This window comes from Pleuronectes platessa, chromosome 3 (assembly GCF_947347685.1).
Source record: "Pleuronectes platessa chromosome 3, fPlePla1.1, whole genome shotgun sequence".
Taxonomy (NCBI): Eukaryota; Metazoa; Chordata; class Actinopteri; order Pleuronectiformes; family Pleuronectidae; genus Pleuronectes; species Pleuronectes platessa.
In genome coordinates, this window is record NC_070628.1 from 2,152,467 (window position 1) to 2,167,317 (window position 14,851).

General features: G+C 47.1%; 1 protein-coding gene across 1 annotated transcript in view; it reads left to right on the plus strand.

Moving 5' to 3' along the window:
- The window catches only part of LOC128437504 (slit homolog 1 protein), a 90,526-nt gene that overhangs the window by 12,595 nt on the left and 63,080 nt on the right, over window positions 1-14,851 (plus strand). Inside the window, exons 5-25 of the mRNA XM_053419689.1 lie at window positions 4,054-4,125; window positions 4,352-4,423; window positions 4,556-4,627; window positions 4,905-5,068; window positions 5,164-5,311; window positions 5,482-5,553; window positions 7,342-7,413; window positions 7,783-7,854; window positions 8,141-8,284; window positions 8,393-8,556; window positions 8,661-8,684; window positions 8,920-9,064; window positions 9,281-9,355; window positions 9,481-9,624; window positions 10,145-10,288; window positions 10,393-10,559; window positions 10,719-10,857; window positions 11,349-11,417; window positions 12,098-12,169; window positions 13,011-13,082; window positions 13,180-13,251. Coding sequence (XP_053275664.1) covers window positions 4,054-4,125; window positions 4,352-4,423; window positions 4,556-4,627; window positions 4,905-5,068; window positions 5,164-5,311; window positions 5,482-5,553; window positions 7,342-7,413; window positions 7,783-7,854; window positions 8,141-8,284; window positions 8,393-8,556; window positions 8,661-8,684; window positions 8,920-9,064; window positions 9,281-9,355; window positions 9,481-9,624; window positions 10,145-10,288; window positions 10,393-10,559; window positions 10,719-10,857; window positions 11,349-11,417; window positions 12,098-12,169; window positions 13,011-13,082; window positions 13,180-13,251 — 2,175 coding nt within the window. The remainder of the gene's footprint in view (window positions 1-4,053; window positions 4,126-4,351; window positions 4,424-4,555; window positions 4,628-4,904; window positions 5,069-5,163; window positions 5,312-5,481; window positions 5,554-7,341; window positions 7,414-7,782; window positions 7,855-8,140; window positions 8,285-8,392; window positions 8,557-8,660; window positions 8,685-8,919; window positions 9,065-9,280; window positions 9,356-9,480; window positions 9,625-10,144; window positions 10,289-10,392; window positions 10,560-10,718; window positions 10,858-11,348; window positions 11,418-12,097; window positions 12,170-13,010; window positions 13,083-13,179; window positions 13,252-14,851) is intronic.

A 14,851-nucleotide genomic window follows, 5' to 3' on the forward strand; every position in this document is an offset into this window, starting at 1 on the left:
AAAACACGCTTCTGAAAGTTAAATTTAAGATAAAAGCAGACTTCTTAATTCTAATACGTCACCATACGCTCACCAGTAGAGGTGCAGTGGAGGTGAAAACATGATGGTGTCACTGGGACAGAGATTAAACCAGTGTGTGTGAGGGAAGTGGGAAGAAGCCACGAAACAGAACCAGGAAACTGGCAGTGTGTGTTTGAATGTGTGTTTCTTTTTGGCGTGTGTGTTGCTGTCTCCCCTCAGACACTGGCAGAGCGTCTCTCATTAGTCAGAGTGGCGGAGCCGGGCTCATTAGCGCTGTTGATTGGCGTCTGAGCGCGGCTAATTAACGGTGTGTGAATCTGACAGCAGCTGTTGGGAGTTGAACCCGCGGAGTGTGACCTCCACGTTTACCTGACTAATCGTCTGAGTGTGTCTGTGACTGTGTGTGATAATTGCGTCTGTTAGCATTTGTTCTGTCTAATTGTCTGTTTGTGTGTGTGTGTGTGTTTGTGTGTGCTAATTACACAGATTTCATCTAGCAGTGTAACCGTGCTGTGTTTGTGTGTGTGACGTGATTATTTACCGGTATGTCTGCTGAAGAGTGAACGTGAATCTGGAGGCTGGCGGTGCTCAGCCGGCGGTGCCACCGTGACCGAGCTGCACCGAGAGGAGTCGTTGTGTTGCAGAGAATCTCCAGCTCCAGTGTGTTTGATGTTACATGAAAAGAAACACAACAACGTTACCATGTGAAAACACAGCTTTAACTCTAAAACGTGAAGCGGTGCCTCATCCCTGCAGCTCGTCTCTGTGTGTCTGTGTGTGTGTGTGTGTGTGTGTGTTCGGTTCATTTGCACACGCATGCAGTTCTTGTGTTTACACTCACAGCAGGACTCACATGTGTCACTGCAGCCGACGTACGAGCAGGATTTTCCCAGAATTGTGTTTTTGTTGAAGCCGGGACTGTGGGGGTGCTGCCCGCTGGGCGGTGGGGACGGCTTCACACCGGACACCAGGGTCTGCGGTGAGGACCACACCAGCGCCCCCCTTAGGAAAACCCTCTCAGCTGCTGTGTGTGTGTCTGTGGTGTGTCTGTGTGTGTTTGTGTGTTTGGGAGGTCAGACCACGCACACTGATGTTCACCCTGTCATGTTCGTCCAAAGTAAAGCTGACATGCTGAGGGCTGTGGAAAGGCATGATGGGAAGGAACACACACACACACACACACACACACATACACACACACACACACACACACACACACACACACACACACACACACACACACAATGACTGTTCAAACAGACAATCATAGGACTCTATAGGACAAATATTAGTTGGGACTACGGACAAAAACATTCAACTCTCACATCTCTGCTTTCATCTGCTTCTTTTCACTCTCACCTCTCCCTTTTATTCTCGTTCTCCTCCCTCCTCCTCCTCCTCCTCCTCCTCAACCTCGTCACCTCTCCTTTCCTCTGCCTTCTGGGTTTTTCAATTAAGCCGCTGTGTTCCCCTGTGGATGGAGAGAGGCAAAGACGCAAGTTCACAGCGAGGGAGGGTGGAGAAAAGATGGAGGAAAGATAGATGAAGATAGTGAGAGGTGAAAGGAAAGGAGGGAGGAGAGGAAAGGATGGTTGTAATGATAGGAAGGAACAACAGGACGTACCTAGGGGGACATGGAGGGCGCTAACCTGGGTTTGACCCCGAGTGGAGCGAGATGGACGGACACGGATGGTGACGAGGAAAAAGACGAGAAGGGGGAACGAGTGGGAAAGTTTACCTTTCTCACCCTCCTCTGCAAGCAGGGAGCGAGAGAGGGGGAGCGAGGGAGGGAGAGAGGGGAGGATGAGGATATTTAGAACGACAGGAGAGACGGAGGAACAATGAAAGGGTTGAAGAGGAGGGGGGGGGAGGGGGGGGGGGGGGATGGACACGGACACAACGGACGACAGAGCGGTATCAGAAAATGAATAGAGGAGATAACAGGACAGAGAGCAAATATTATAAGACAACTGTCCACACACACACACACACACACACACACACACACACACACACACACACACACCACACAGACACACACGTCCAGCTGTGACCGTTCTGTTTCCCTCCAGTAAACATACCATCCAGCCTCCTGGTGTCCTGGCAACAGATCTCCTGGTAACCTGATGGGGAAAGCATCTTTAATATTGGCCTGTGTGTGTGTCTCCCTGTGTGTGTGTGTGTGTGTGTGTGTGTGTGGTGTGTGTGTCTGTGTGTGTGTGTGTGTGTGTGTGTGTGTGCGTCCATAATTATTAATTCATCACTGTTCTCATCAATGTTTATGAAAACTCAGATTGAAACTGAATCTGAGCCTCGAGAGTGTTTTACTTCCTCCATTTATCTTCTTATTGATTTATCTTGACTTCATGCTCCACACTGTTGTGCATATGAAATCATATTTTAAGTTATTTAATTTATTCATAACATAAGTTCAGCTTTTTTCTTCAGAGAACAAAAAGGCCACGTCAGCAGAAGAACACTCAGTGAAACTCAGTGGAGCTTCTTCCTCCAGGTTCCTCACGTTCCTTTGCACATTCGGTTCTTTCTTCTGCTCGATAGGAAGCTCACAGCACAGAGTGGAGCAGACAGGCTAAAGTAAAGTTCTGGTTTGGTTCACTGGTCTTCAGCGCTCTCTGAAATGAAGCAGAAAAACTGGACTTCACCTCCTCCTCCCCCCCCCGCCGCCCCCCCGCCGTCTCTTCTCATCAAGCTCCCATCCCTCCTTCTGTCTGCGTCCTCTCTTCTGCTCCATCTCTTTGCACCGTTTTGAATTCCATCGAGATGCTTTCCGCTCTTCTGGCTTCTCTCTGGATCTTCCTGCCATGTTCTGTACCAGCCCTCACTCCTTCACTCCATCCCTCCATCCCTCCATCCCCCTCTCCTCCTTGTGACCGCTCTGTCGCTCTGGATATCCCTCATCACCTCCTGTGCTGCTGGTTCCCTGTGACGGGCCGAGCTCAGACTGGTTTGTCTTCCTCTGGTTTTCTCTGGTTCTGTCTCTTGTTGGTGGGTTTGGTTCCACTCGGACCTGCAGCTCTTCACCACTGACCTGTCTGTGATACTCAGGTTCACCACTGACAGAGAACTGAAGACGTCCAGTGCAGCTTCACAATAGAAACAAGACTGTAGCTGTGGTACTGGCTTTGAAAGGCAGAATGCACATAAAATAAACTTTGCTTTTCATAGTTTCTTTAACCTGTGAATGACCCGGAGCTGCTGTTATTACACTGGAGGAGTTTTACTGAAACTTCTTAGTTCTAGACCACGAATGAAGATACGTTTGAATCCAGAGACACGAGAGAGAACCATCACCAGAGAGGCTTCGGTGGCCGATCACTGAGGCTCAGTGTGTGAGCGCGGCCGTGAAACTGTGAAACGTTCATTACATCAGCAGAGCAGCTCTCAGTGATTGGGTGTTTCCTCCGCTGTCATGCTCTGTGGTTTGACCCTGACGTTAATGGAGTGTGTCTGAGGTCCTCCAGGGCAGAGATGATCTACATCCTCCTCCGTGGTTCATCTCTCACACACACACACACACACACACACACACAAACACACACACACACACACACACTTGGTTTATCATCCCTGTGGTTCTGCTCTTATCAGTTGGGTTCTGTTGTTGCTGCTGCTGTTGTTCATTTGTATTCTCAGCGGCAGGAGGATGAATCTCTCTCTTCTCTGTGTGTAGTGAAGTCGTATGTTGTGTTACATGTTGTGTAACGTGTTGTGGTACGAGGGAAAACTCCATTGTGTTTGGATTCACGTTAAACAACCTCTTAATGGAGCCTTAATTAACCTGGAATTAAACTGATGACGGGTGAAGCAGGAAGTCATAATGCTTTAAACTCAGTAAGATGCAGCATGCTAATGAGCTGTGAACTCATCACCTTGTGGATTTAAGGGCCCTTACATCACGTATATATATCGTATATCTTTACGTTTGCAACCAAAGCATTTTACAACAACTGAATTTATATCAAAAGTAAATGTTGAATTGTTTTTCCTTCACTGTTTCATTTCTTTTTTAAGGGACCTGAGTGAAAATGGCATCCAGGCTGTTCCGAGGAGAGCCTTCAGAGGGGCCACGGACCTGAAGAACCTGTGTGTGAAGGCACACACACACACACCATACACACACACACACACAAACACACAAACAAACACACACACGGTTAAAAAACAGTTTAAAATGCTCAGATTGTTTTAAAATCAAAATGTCCTCTTTGTGCAGACACATTCACATCACACTCTCGACTGGGCTTCAATATATTTAAACCTGTGTGGCAGGAGTTGTGTAAAGTTGTGTTTGTGGTGTTTTTGTCGCCAGCCAGTTGGATAAAAACCACATCAGCTGCATCGAGGAGGGAGCTTTCAGAGCTCTGCGATCTCTGGAGGTTCTGTGAGTATCAGGAAAATCTCTGTGCACCTGATTCTGATTCTCTCACATCCAGCTCTGATATCCTGCTGTTTCCTGATCAGTCTTCTTCATCCTCTCCTCCTCTCCCTCTCTCTTTTATCTCCTCTGAACCAGCACACTGAACAACAACAACATCAGCACCATCCCAGTCTCCAGTTTCAACCACATGCCCAAGCTCCGCACCTTGTGAGTCCTTCACTACATTACCCAGAATGCCGCAGCACACTTTACTACAGTTGTTTTTAATTTATCTGTCGTTTCATTGACTTCATAAACAATCTTCCATCTTGTTCTTCTCTTTCTCCGACCTCCTGCACTTCTACCCTCTATCTCTTGTTCTTCTCGCCTCCCTTCTTCCCCTTCCTCATTGATTCTCCCTCTCCATCCCTCCTCTCCTCCTCTCCTCCTCTCCTCCTCTCCTCCTCTCCTCCTCTCCTCCTCCTCCTCCTCCTCCTCTTCCCAGTCGTCTCCACTCCAACTCTCTGCGGTGCGACTGCCACCTGGCCTGGTTGTCTCCGTGGCTGCGGCAGCGGCCGGCGTTAGGCCTCTACACCCAGTGCAGCTCCCCCCCCACGCTGAGGGGCCTCAACCTGGCTGAGCTGCGCAAGAGTGACTTCGCCTGCTCGGGTACGGCCGCTCCCTGTTGGTCCTCTCTCTGTTAAAGGTCAAAGGTCGATGGTGCAGGTGGAAGCTGGAACCTTTGTGTTGCTGTTTGTGTTCAGGCCACGGCGGCAGCGCCTTCGTCCAGCCGTGCAGTCTGGCGTCCGGCTCCTGTCCTCCCATGTGCTCCTGCAGCAACAACATCGTGGACTGTCGGGGGCGGGGCCTCACCGCCATCCCCGCCCACCTCCCCGAGGCCATGACGGAGATGTGAGTCAACACAGGGTCTCCTCTAGAGCAGCTTTCACTCAGTTTACACCTGATTGAGCCGATAAGTGTTTGAGTTTTGAACTGGGAAGTAATATCTCTCTCTCTCTCTCTCTCTCTCTCTCTCTCTCTCTCTCTCTCTCATCTCTCTCTCTTTCTCTCCCCCCCCCCAGTCGTCTGGAGCAGAACGGCATCAAGTCAGTCCCCCCCGGCGCCTTCACCTCCTACAAGAAACTCAGAAGAATGTGAGTCCACCAAAGAAGCTCGATTTCCCCACACATTTAAAAATGCATTAAAAAGGTTCCAGTCTCACTAAATCATATTCGGGAGTGAAATACAAATATGCAGTTGTTTGTTCCTTTTATTAAAAACCTCATGATTCAGCTCTTTATGTCTGAGCAGGATACAGAGAAACTTTCACGGTGACTGATCACTTCTATAAAGTAAACAAGCAAAAGTTTCTCCTCCAAGCTAACGCATGCTAACTACGCTAATAACCGATGTTTGTGCAACATTATTTGACACTTGAGCTAAAAGAGAAGCCGGAGATCAACAGAAGAAGAATGAATAATACAGATTATTGAGACTCTTGATACTCTGGAGGGATTTTAAATATAAATACACTTGATGGCCGTATTCTTTTTATTTTTATTGTACTGTTGAGCCGTAACGTTTTTTTTTGTGTAACACGTAAACTTAAGCACTAACATATTTCCCTCAGCACGGATGATTTGTACGATATAATAATGTAATAATCATTCTTCTCCATACGAGGTCATCCAAACTCCAGGGAAGCTGCGGTTTCACAGCTCCGCCCCCACAGGTTCCTCTCAACCAATCAGATTACAGTGTCTGTGCCTCAGCTTTACTTGTGTTTTAAAGTCTGATCCACCAACTGGACCCCCCCCCCCCCCCCTCCTCCCCCCTTCACAGAGCTGTGGTTTTCCCCCCTCAACATCGTGCAGCTCTTGATTTCTGTCAGAGGCCTCTTCAGGGTCCCAGATGATGGAGCTCATATCTTTGTTGATCTGCTGCATGTTCAAAAACAAAGTCCAGTTTCTACCACAACAGTGAAGCTCGTGACTTCTTGACTCCCGGCTCTGCTCTGGTTTCTTATTTCCTTCCCTCCTTGTGGTTTTCATTCTGTCCCCTGCTTCTCTCTTCTCTCTTCCTCTGCTCGTTTCTATCCTCAGACATCTCTCTCTCTCTGTGGTTTTCCTTTTCCTCTCAATCTCATCCTTCCCCTCCTCCTTTTGCCTTTTTACATCATCGCTGTGAAACTGTCCCGAGCGCAGAGAGGGGAAGGGGGGGGGGGGGGGGGGGGGGGGTGATTACATTACCAGGCTGGATCAGGTGGTTTGTCTCGGAACTCGTTTTGACAGTTGAGCGACTGACGTGGCAGCAGAACAAGGACTTTCTAATCTGACGTGTTGTGGTCGAGTCTGACGGACCCAACCAGACATGTGCAAACTTCAACTGTGCCAGAGGAGCAGCTCCTCCTCCTCCTCCTTCTCCTCCTCCTACTCCTCCTCCTCCTCCTCCTCCTCCTCTCTCTCCCCGAGTCGACCGCTCAGGGTAAAACACTGCTGTCAAGTTCACTCCGGGTCCCGTTCTCCGATTACATGGAGTCACGAAGAATAGACCATAAAACCATTCATGTACATTTGACCCCGGAGGATTCCTCACAGGGATTTACATGAGGACAAAAATTAGTCTTTCTCATTTCCTTCACGTGAGGAGGAGGCACAGATTCATCCTTTTAACAATAATACACTTAGTACTTATGGTACTTTAGACAAAATACAGACACAAAGGTTTTCATAATAACACACCGATTCAATCAAAGCAGTGAAACTGTCAGATAATAATAAAATAAAACATAGTAAAATAATCGAATAATCACAAAATGGGAATCAAAGCACAGTAATTTAATATATATGTATGTGTGTGACGGGTGAGGCCAAATGAAATCACAGAAATATAACATATATAACTTTCTGACTCAAGTGTGGTTGTGTTATTGTTTCACTCAGAGACCTGAGCAACAACCAGATTTCTGAAATCGCTCCAGATGCTTTCCACGGCCTCCGAGCGCTCAACTCACTGTGAGTAACACACGCGTCCTGAGTGAGTGGGTGGACACACAGTGTTGTGTGAGTGTGTCTGTCTTTGTCAACATGTGTGTTTACGTTCAGCTCGTGTGTAACTCCACACGCGTGTGTTTGTGCGACTGTTGGTATGAATAATGCAGAAGTGGCGCCTGCTCTCTGTAAACACATTTGTTGTAGAGTACGTGTGTGTTGTAGGTGTGAGTGTGTGGGAGTGTGTGTGTGTGTGTGTGTGTGTTCTGCCATGTTTGTTGACTGTGTGTGAGTCCATCTATCAGCAGGGTTGTGATTGAGTCTGAAGTGGACATTTCAGCAGTGGACTCAGTGTGTAACGGATGAATCCCTGTGGTGTGTGTGTGTGTGCAGGGTTCTGTACGGCAACAAGATCACGGAGCTGCCGGGCGGAGTGTTCGATGCCCTGGCTTCACTGGAGCTGCTGTGAGTGCAAAAACTCAAACAACACACACAACACACAACATGAGTGAAGTCAGGATGGAAACTAAAATGTGTTTGTGTTCAGTCGAGCTGATAGAAATGAAAGTTTGATACACACACTGGAGAACCAAGGGTCAAATAATAGATGTTAAGATACGTCCCAAAGTTGTGTTGATTTATTGTTTACACCGTGTTTACAAAAAGTCTATGATTACATTCATTTAACGCTACTTCTCTTTGTTTAAGACAACACATTCTTTTGTGCGACTCACTTCTTGTTGTTCTGCAGTTTGCTGAACGCAAATAAGATCCACTGCATCAGAGCGGCTGTGTTTAAAGATCTGGAGAATCTGGCTCTGCTGTCGCTCTACGACAACAAGATCCAGAGTCTGGCTAAAGGGACCTTCAGCTCCCTGCACAGCATCCAGACCCTGTGAGACACACACACACACACACACAGACACACACACACACTGTTTAATGTCCTGCTTCGGTCAGTTCCACCCCATTGACGTCCCACCACCCTCTGATTTCCCATCAGCCACCTGGCCCAGAACCCCTTTGTGTGTGACTGTAACGTGAAGTGGTTGGCCGACTTCCTGCGTTCGAATCCCATCGAGACCAGCGGCGCCCGCTGTGCCAGCCCCCGCCGCCTCGCCAACAAACGCATCGCACAGATCAAGAGCAACAAGTTCCGATGCTCCGGTCAGTGCCAGTGTGTGTGTGTGTCTGTGTGTGTCTGTGTGTGTGTGTTGTCTAAACTCTCAAACCTTTTGCCTGACGTTGTTTTCTATCTGTTCCCCCAACAGCCAAAGAGCAGTACCACATCCCAGGTGATCATGTGTGTTAGTGTGTGTATTTGTGTGTCTTGTACATTGTCATTAATATTTATCATCAACTCTGACCCATGAGATCTCAGTCATTATCATTTAAAACATGTCATGCCTTATGTTAACACGTGTGTGTGTGTGTCTGTGTGTGTGTGTGTGTGTGTGTGTGTGTGTGTGTGTGTGTGTGTGTGTGTGTGTGTGTGTGTGTGTGTGTGTGTCTGTGTGTGTGTGTGTCCAGGCACAGAGGACAGGCGTCAGAGCTATGAGTGTAACAGTAAGCCGGTGTGTCCCGCTAAGTGTCGCTGTGAAGCCAACGTGGTCGACTGCTCCAACCTCCGTCTCACCAAGTTCCCCGAGCACCTGCCCTCGTCCACCGAAGAGCTGTGAGACACACACACACACACACACACACACACACACACACACAGACACACACACATATGTATCATGTGAATACACGCATGCTGGGCACGGCCTCGTTACGGATATCCGTGTTGACATGTGTGTGTGGACTCCTGCTGCATGGACGCACACAAACACTCAGATTTACAAACTGTCTCTTCTGCTAATGACGTCCTCCGTGTCCCCGTCCGTCTCAGGCGTCTCAACAACAACGACCTCTCGGTGCTGGAGGCCACCGGCGCCTTCAAGGGCCTGACGCAGCTCAAGAAAATGTAGGTCGCTCACACAACTTCAACAATGTCCGTTTGCTTCCACCACTTGACGAGGACTGTACAGAACCTTTCTTCATCTTGTCTTTTTCTTTTATTGTCTTTTTTATTGTCTTCCTCCCGTCCAGCAACTTGAGCAACAACAAGATCTCAGACATCGAGGACGGAGCGTTTGACGGGGCGTCCTCGGCGGTGGAGCTTCACCTCACGGCCAATCACCTGGAGTCTGTGAGAGGGAGCATGTTCAGAGGGATGGAGGGACTCCGCATGCTGTGAGTTCACCCCCCCCCCCCCGCCACGGGACTGTTTGTAGTTACAGAGACTTCACACAACATGTATGACTTCATGAGTAGAAGAGGAAACATGAAGCTCATCGTTACCAAAGGATTCGATGGTTCTAATCCCTAACGAGACAGAGGGAGTAAATATGAAACATAGCGTCGAACTAAAAGACACAAACAGAGACTTAAAGAGAGCAAGTGAATAACCCGACCTTTGACTCTGACCTGCTCTAGAACTCCTCTGTAGTTCTAGAAGTGGCCTCTGGGACAGAGAGAAGTTCTCTGTCTGTTCCAGAGGAGCTCAAGCTTCACAAAGAATTAAAAGGTCTCAAATGTAATCGAAAGCATGAGGGGCTGTGGGAATCGAACCTAAAACAAACAGGACGCCAGCGTGAGGAGGTCAAAACAGTTGTTTCTATAAAGTAAAGTTAATGCTGAACCCCCTATAAACTGAATTCATTCTATATGTGTGTGTTTGTGTGTTTGTTTGTTTGTGTGTGTGTGTTTGTAGGATGCTGAGGAACAACAAGATCAGCTGTATCCATAACGGCAGCTTCACGGGTCTCACCAACGTCCGGCTCCTCTCGCTGTACGACAACCAGCTGAGGTCCATCCTGCCCGGGGCCTTCGACACGCTGCCCAACCTGTCCACGCTGTGAGCCACCCCCGCTGCACACACACCCCCACTGTTTGTGTGTTTGTGTGTTTGTGTGTCCTCCTCTTTATCTCCTTATTCTCCTCCTCTCTCCCACCCACCAGGAACCTGCTGGCCAATCCTTTCACCTGTGACTGCCGTCTGTCCTGGTTTGGGGCGTGGCTTCGGAGCCGGCGAATCGTGACGGGGAATCCTCGCTGCCAGGGCCCCGCCTTCCTCCGGGAGATCCCCCTGCAGGACGTGGCTGTGCTCGACTTCCGCTGTGAAGATGGTAAACACCACACACACTCTCTTATAAGCTGATCTAACACCTGTCTGGACACTTTCAGGACATCGTCTGGTGGTTTTCACATTTGCAAATTTTCCAGAACTTATATAAACACGTATAATTCTTTGTAACCCTGCGGTGAATCGTGGTTTTCCTGTTTAGGGTCGGTGCTGGACGACAGCCGCTGTGTGTCGGGGCCTCAGTGTCCGACCCAGTGCACCTGCATGGACACGGTGGTCCGCTGCAGCAACAAGCACCTGCAGGGTCTCCCCCGGGGGCTGCCACGCAACGTCACCGAGCTGTGAGTCCAAACACACAACCACACAAAACCTATGTGTTAATCAGGATGTGAAATAAAGTTGTTATTATTTGCTCACGGCAGGATTTTATTTTACTTTCACATTTTTTTCTGTAATTTTGCATCAGACCAATCAAAATGCTTTTAATAGTGATTTAGTGACCTCTAGTGGTGAGGTTGCAGATGGCGACCAACTCAAAACCACCAGGAGAATCTACAGGAAGGCCTCCAGGAAACATACAAATACGAAAAGGCCTCTCGAGAGCAGGAGTTTGTCCCCTCTGGGCTTCTGTAGAAACATGCTGGTGTAGATATTCAGACTCAAAGTAACAGAAACACACTGATTATGAATCTGTTCAACTGAGATCTTTGATTTAATAAATCCAGGCGACAGAACTCGGTGCATTTGTAGAGTCACGACTGTCGATGAATCTTTGATGGATCCTGTGAATTCTTTTTCATTAGAGACTAACGCCTCTGTGTCGTCTCCTCAGGTATCTGGATGGAAACCAGTTCACCAGTGTTCCCAAAGACTTGGCCACCTTCAAATACCTGCAGCTCGTGTAAGTTATTTGAATCTGCACCCAATCCTGGATTTCTTTTCTTTTTCTTAGACATTGTGACATTTTCACCATTTTCCAAGGGAGTAATTCACGGGTGTAGATGAAGAATCAGAGACATTTAGGGCACTGATGTCTTTGAACGTGAATTTAAGGGACTGTTGGGCTTTAGTGGACGTATGAACTCGACTGAAAATCTCACAATTACACTAGAAAAACAACAAGAGAGAAGAAACAAACAAAAACAGACAGAGGTCGAGGTCGGATACCAGGTGTCTGCTGACGTTTGGGGGTCAGAGGCTTCAGCTTTCAACCATTTAACACATTATTAATATATAATCCAACATGTTTAGAAAGATTCACCAGAACTCATCATGCAGATAAACTGTGTTTATATAGAAATCCAGCAGGGGGAGCTGTGGGCTGTGTAGTTAAATCTGTGGTTCAGCTCAATGAGCGTCACACTGTACATTCATGTAATAACACAGACACACACACACACACTCACCCACTGTGTCTATGTTTGAGAAGGGAAGTAAATGGAGAGAGACTGTGTTTTAGTGTGAATGTGTGTCTGTGTGTGTGTGTGTGTGTGTGTGTGTGTGTGTGTGTGTGTGTGTGTCTCCTGCATGATATTCATTACGTGTGTGTTTTGATTGGAATTGTATTTTTTACCTCCGCAGAGATCTGAGCAACAATAAAATCAGTTCCCTGTCGGACGACTCCTTCTCCAACATGAGCCAGCTCACCACGCTGTGAGTCCACGTGCACACACACACACACACACACACACACATACACACATACACACACACACACACTCACACAAGCACACACACACACACACACAGACACACACACACTTCAACAAGTCCGTGTTTTTAATTGTTAGTCGGAGCTGAACATTGATTTCTAGACGATTCACTAAACTACATGCAAACTGCAAAAGAAATCACGACACACACATTAACTCAATGTACATTAATTACATAGAAAGGCTGAGACCTGAGAGTATTATATTTAATGAAAAGACACAACAGTTCACACAACAGTGACGACACAAACTGACGCTCTGTCACTAAGCTGGTTGATATAATCACAATAATAACTGTGGTATAGATGTGATGGTTTTATTAATTAAAGCAGCACCAGTTATAATATGTAAGAATTCTCCTTTGATTATTTTTCTTCTGTTTATGCATTTTGTTGACTCACATGATCCAAAATGTCTCCACCAATATTCAAACCCACAGAAACACAATCACCCTTTGTTTCTATAATACAATCACTTTTATCAATAGCAATGCAATGCAGAGAAAGAGAGAAAGTTAAAGTACAAGAGAAACCTGGGTCACAAAGGCCCTCAGTCCTGCTAGCGCCCCCTAGAGGTTAAATCCATCTGTTACATCACTGTTTGACTCCAGAGGCTTGATTGGATAGTTTTAATAAAATTGAATTAGAAACAGATGAGACAGATTTATATATATAATAGATATATTATAGTTGGAGCATATATATATAGATATATGTTCAGTGTCAGTGTTTTATTGAACGTTGGTTTTTTAACGTCAGTGTTGTGATGATTCCTCGTTTCAGAATCCTCAGCTACAACTCGCTCCGCTGCATCCCTCCTCTGTCGCTGAGCGGCCTGCGCTCCCTGAGGCTGCTGTGAGCACACACACACACAGAGACACACACACACACACACACACACACACACACACACACACTGTGTTCTTGACCCTCGACTGTGTTCGTCTTTCAGCTCTCTCCATGGCAACGACATCTCGGAGCTGCAGCAGGGCATCTTCAGCGACGTGTCCTCGTTGTCTCACCTGTAAGCAAATACACATGTAGTCCACACACGTGCACGTACACTGACACAATGAGGTCTGTGGGTTTGTGTGTCTGTGTGTGTGTGTGTGTGTCCTGGCTCCAGTCAGATAGAGTGAGGGGTTATCATTTCACGAGGCTTTATTGATCTGAGGCCTGTGTGTTAGTGTGAGTCTCTCTGTGTGTTTGTGAGTCTTTGTGTGTGTGTGTGAGTCTCTGTGTGTGTGTGTCTGCATATACAGCATAATCATCTTCTGTCAAGCGTGACCAGTGTGAGTCAAAGATCTGCAGTGAGTGTGGAGGGGAGACGGGAGCTGGCTGACGAGGGGAGGAGACGGAGGACAGATGATGGCAGACAGCAGGGGGGGGGGGGGGGGGTGTGAACAGGAGGTGAAGAGCAGAGGGAGGAAGATCTTTTATTTTGGTTGTGTGAAACGTGACATCATCTCTGAAAGAAGATGCTTCTGTCAGTCAGGAAGACGCACGGAGCTGGAGAATGATCTCGATGGAGTCGAGCTCACAAAGTGACTCTTTCTTCTCTTTGAGGCTTTTTGGTGCAGATGAAAGAATAAATGGATTTATATCCTTTAATCCATCAAACATAAGAACTACTTTATTTTTTTAAATCATCTTAAAATTGCTTTGTTCAGAGCAAAGAAGTAAAAAGCTAAATATCATCTGCTCAGGAATTTCGTCGGATGACACCATAACTTTGTTACAGTAACTGCAGAGTAACTGTAACTAGTTACTTTGAGATGTGACGTCGGACACAAACTGTTGTCGGGTTCATCACTTGATCCTGCGAAGTTTGTGTGTGTGTGTGTGTGTTTGTTTGTGTGTGTGTGTGTGTGTGTGTGTTTGTGTGTCCTGTCCTGTATGTGAGCAAAGCTGTGAGGTGTAACAGCTCCACCTGGTGGCAGTGCATGTCGGTGCAGTACATGTTAATCAGCTGTTGACCTTCAGCCTCTTTTATCTCTTCTTCTTCATTCTCTGTTTTCTGGACTTTTCCCTTCTTCCTGCTTCTCTTTCTCTTTTCTCATGTCTTTCATTTATTCCCTCCTTTTCAGTTTTACCTCCCGAAAGAAGTGATGACCTGTTTTTAATAGTTTTTATAGATGTTAATTTCTATTTAGTTTAGTTTGATTCTTTATCTATTTTATTGTGCAGCAGTTTATTTAACTGCTTGTTTTAACCTTATCACGTCTAAAGAAAGAGGAGAATCTTCATCACTTACTTTCCTCTGTCTGTTTCCTCTCTCCTCGTCCCTCTGTCTGTTTCCTCTCTCCTCGTCCCTCTGTATGTTTCCTCTCTCCTCGTCCCTCTGTATGTTTCCTCTCTCCTCGTCCCTCTGCATGTTTCCTCTCTCCTCGTCCCTATGCCTGTTTCCTATCTCTTCATCTGTCTGTTTCCTCTCTCCTCGTCCCTCTGTCTGCTTCCTCTCTCCTCGTCCCTCTGACTGTTTCCTATCTCTTCATCTGTCTGTTTCCTCTCTCCTCGTCCCTCTGTCTGCTTCCTCTCTCCTCGTCCCTCTGTCTGTTTCCTCTCTCTTCGTCCCTCTGTCTGTTTCCTCTCTCCCTCTGTCTGTTTCCTCTCTCCTTGTCCCT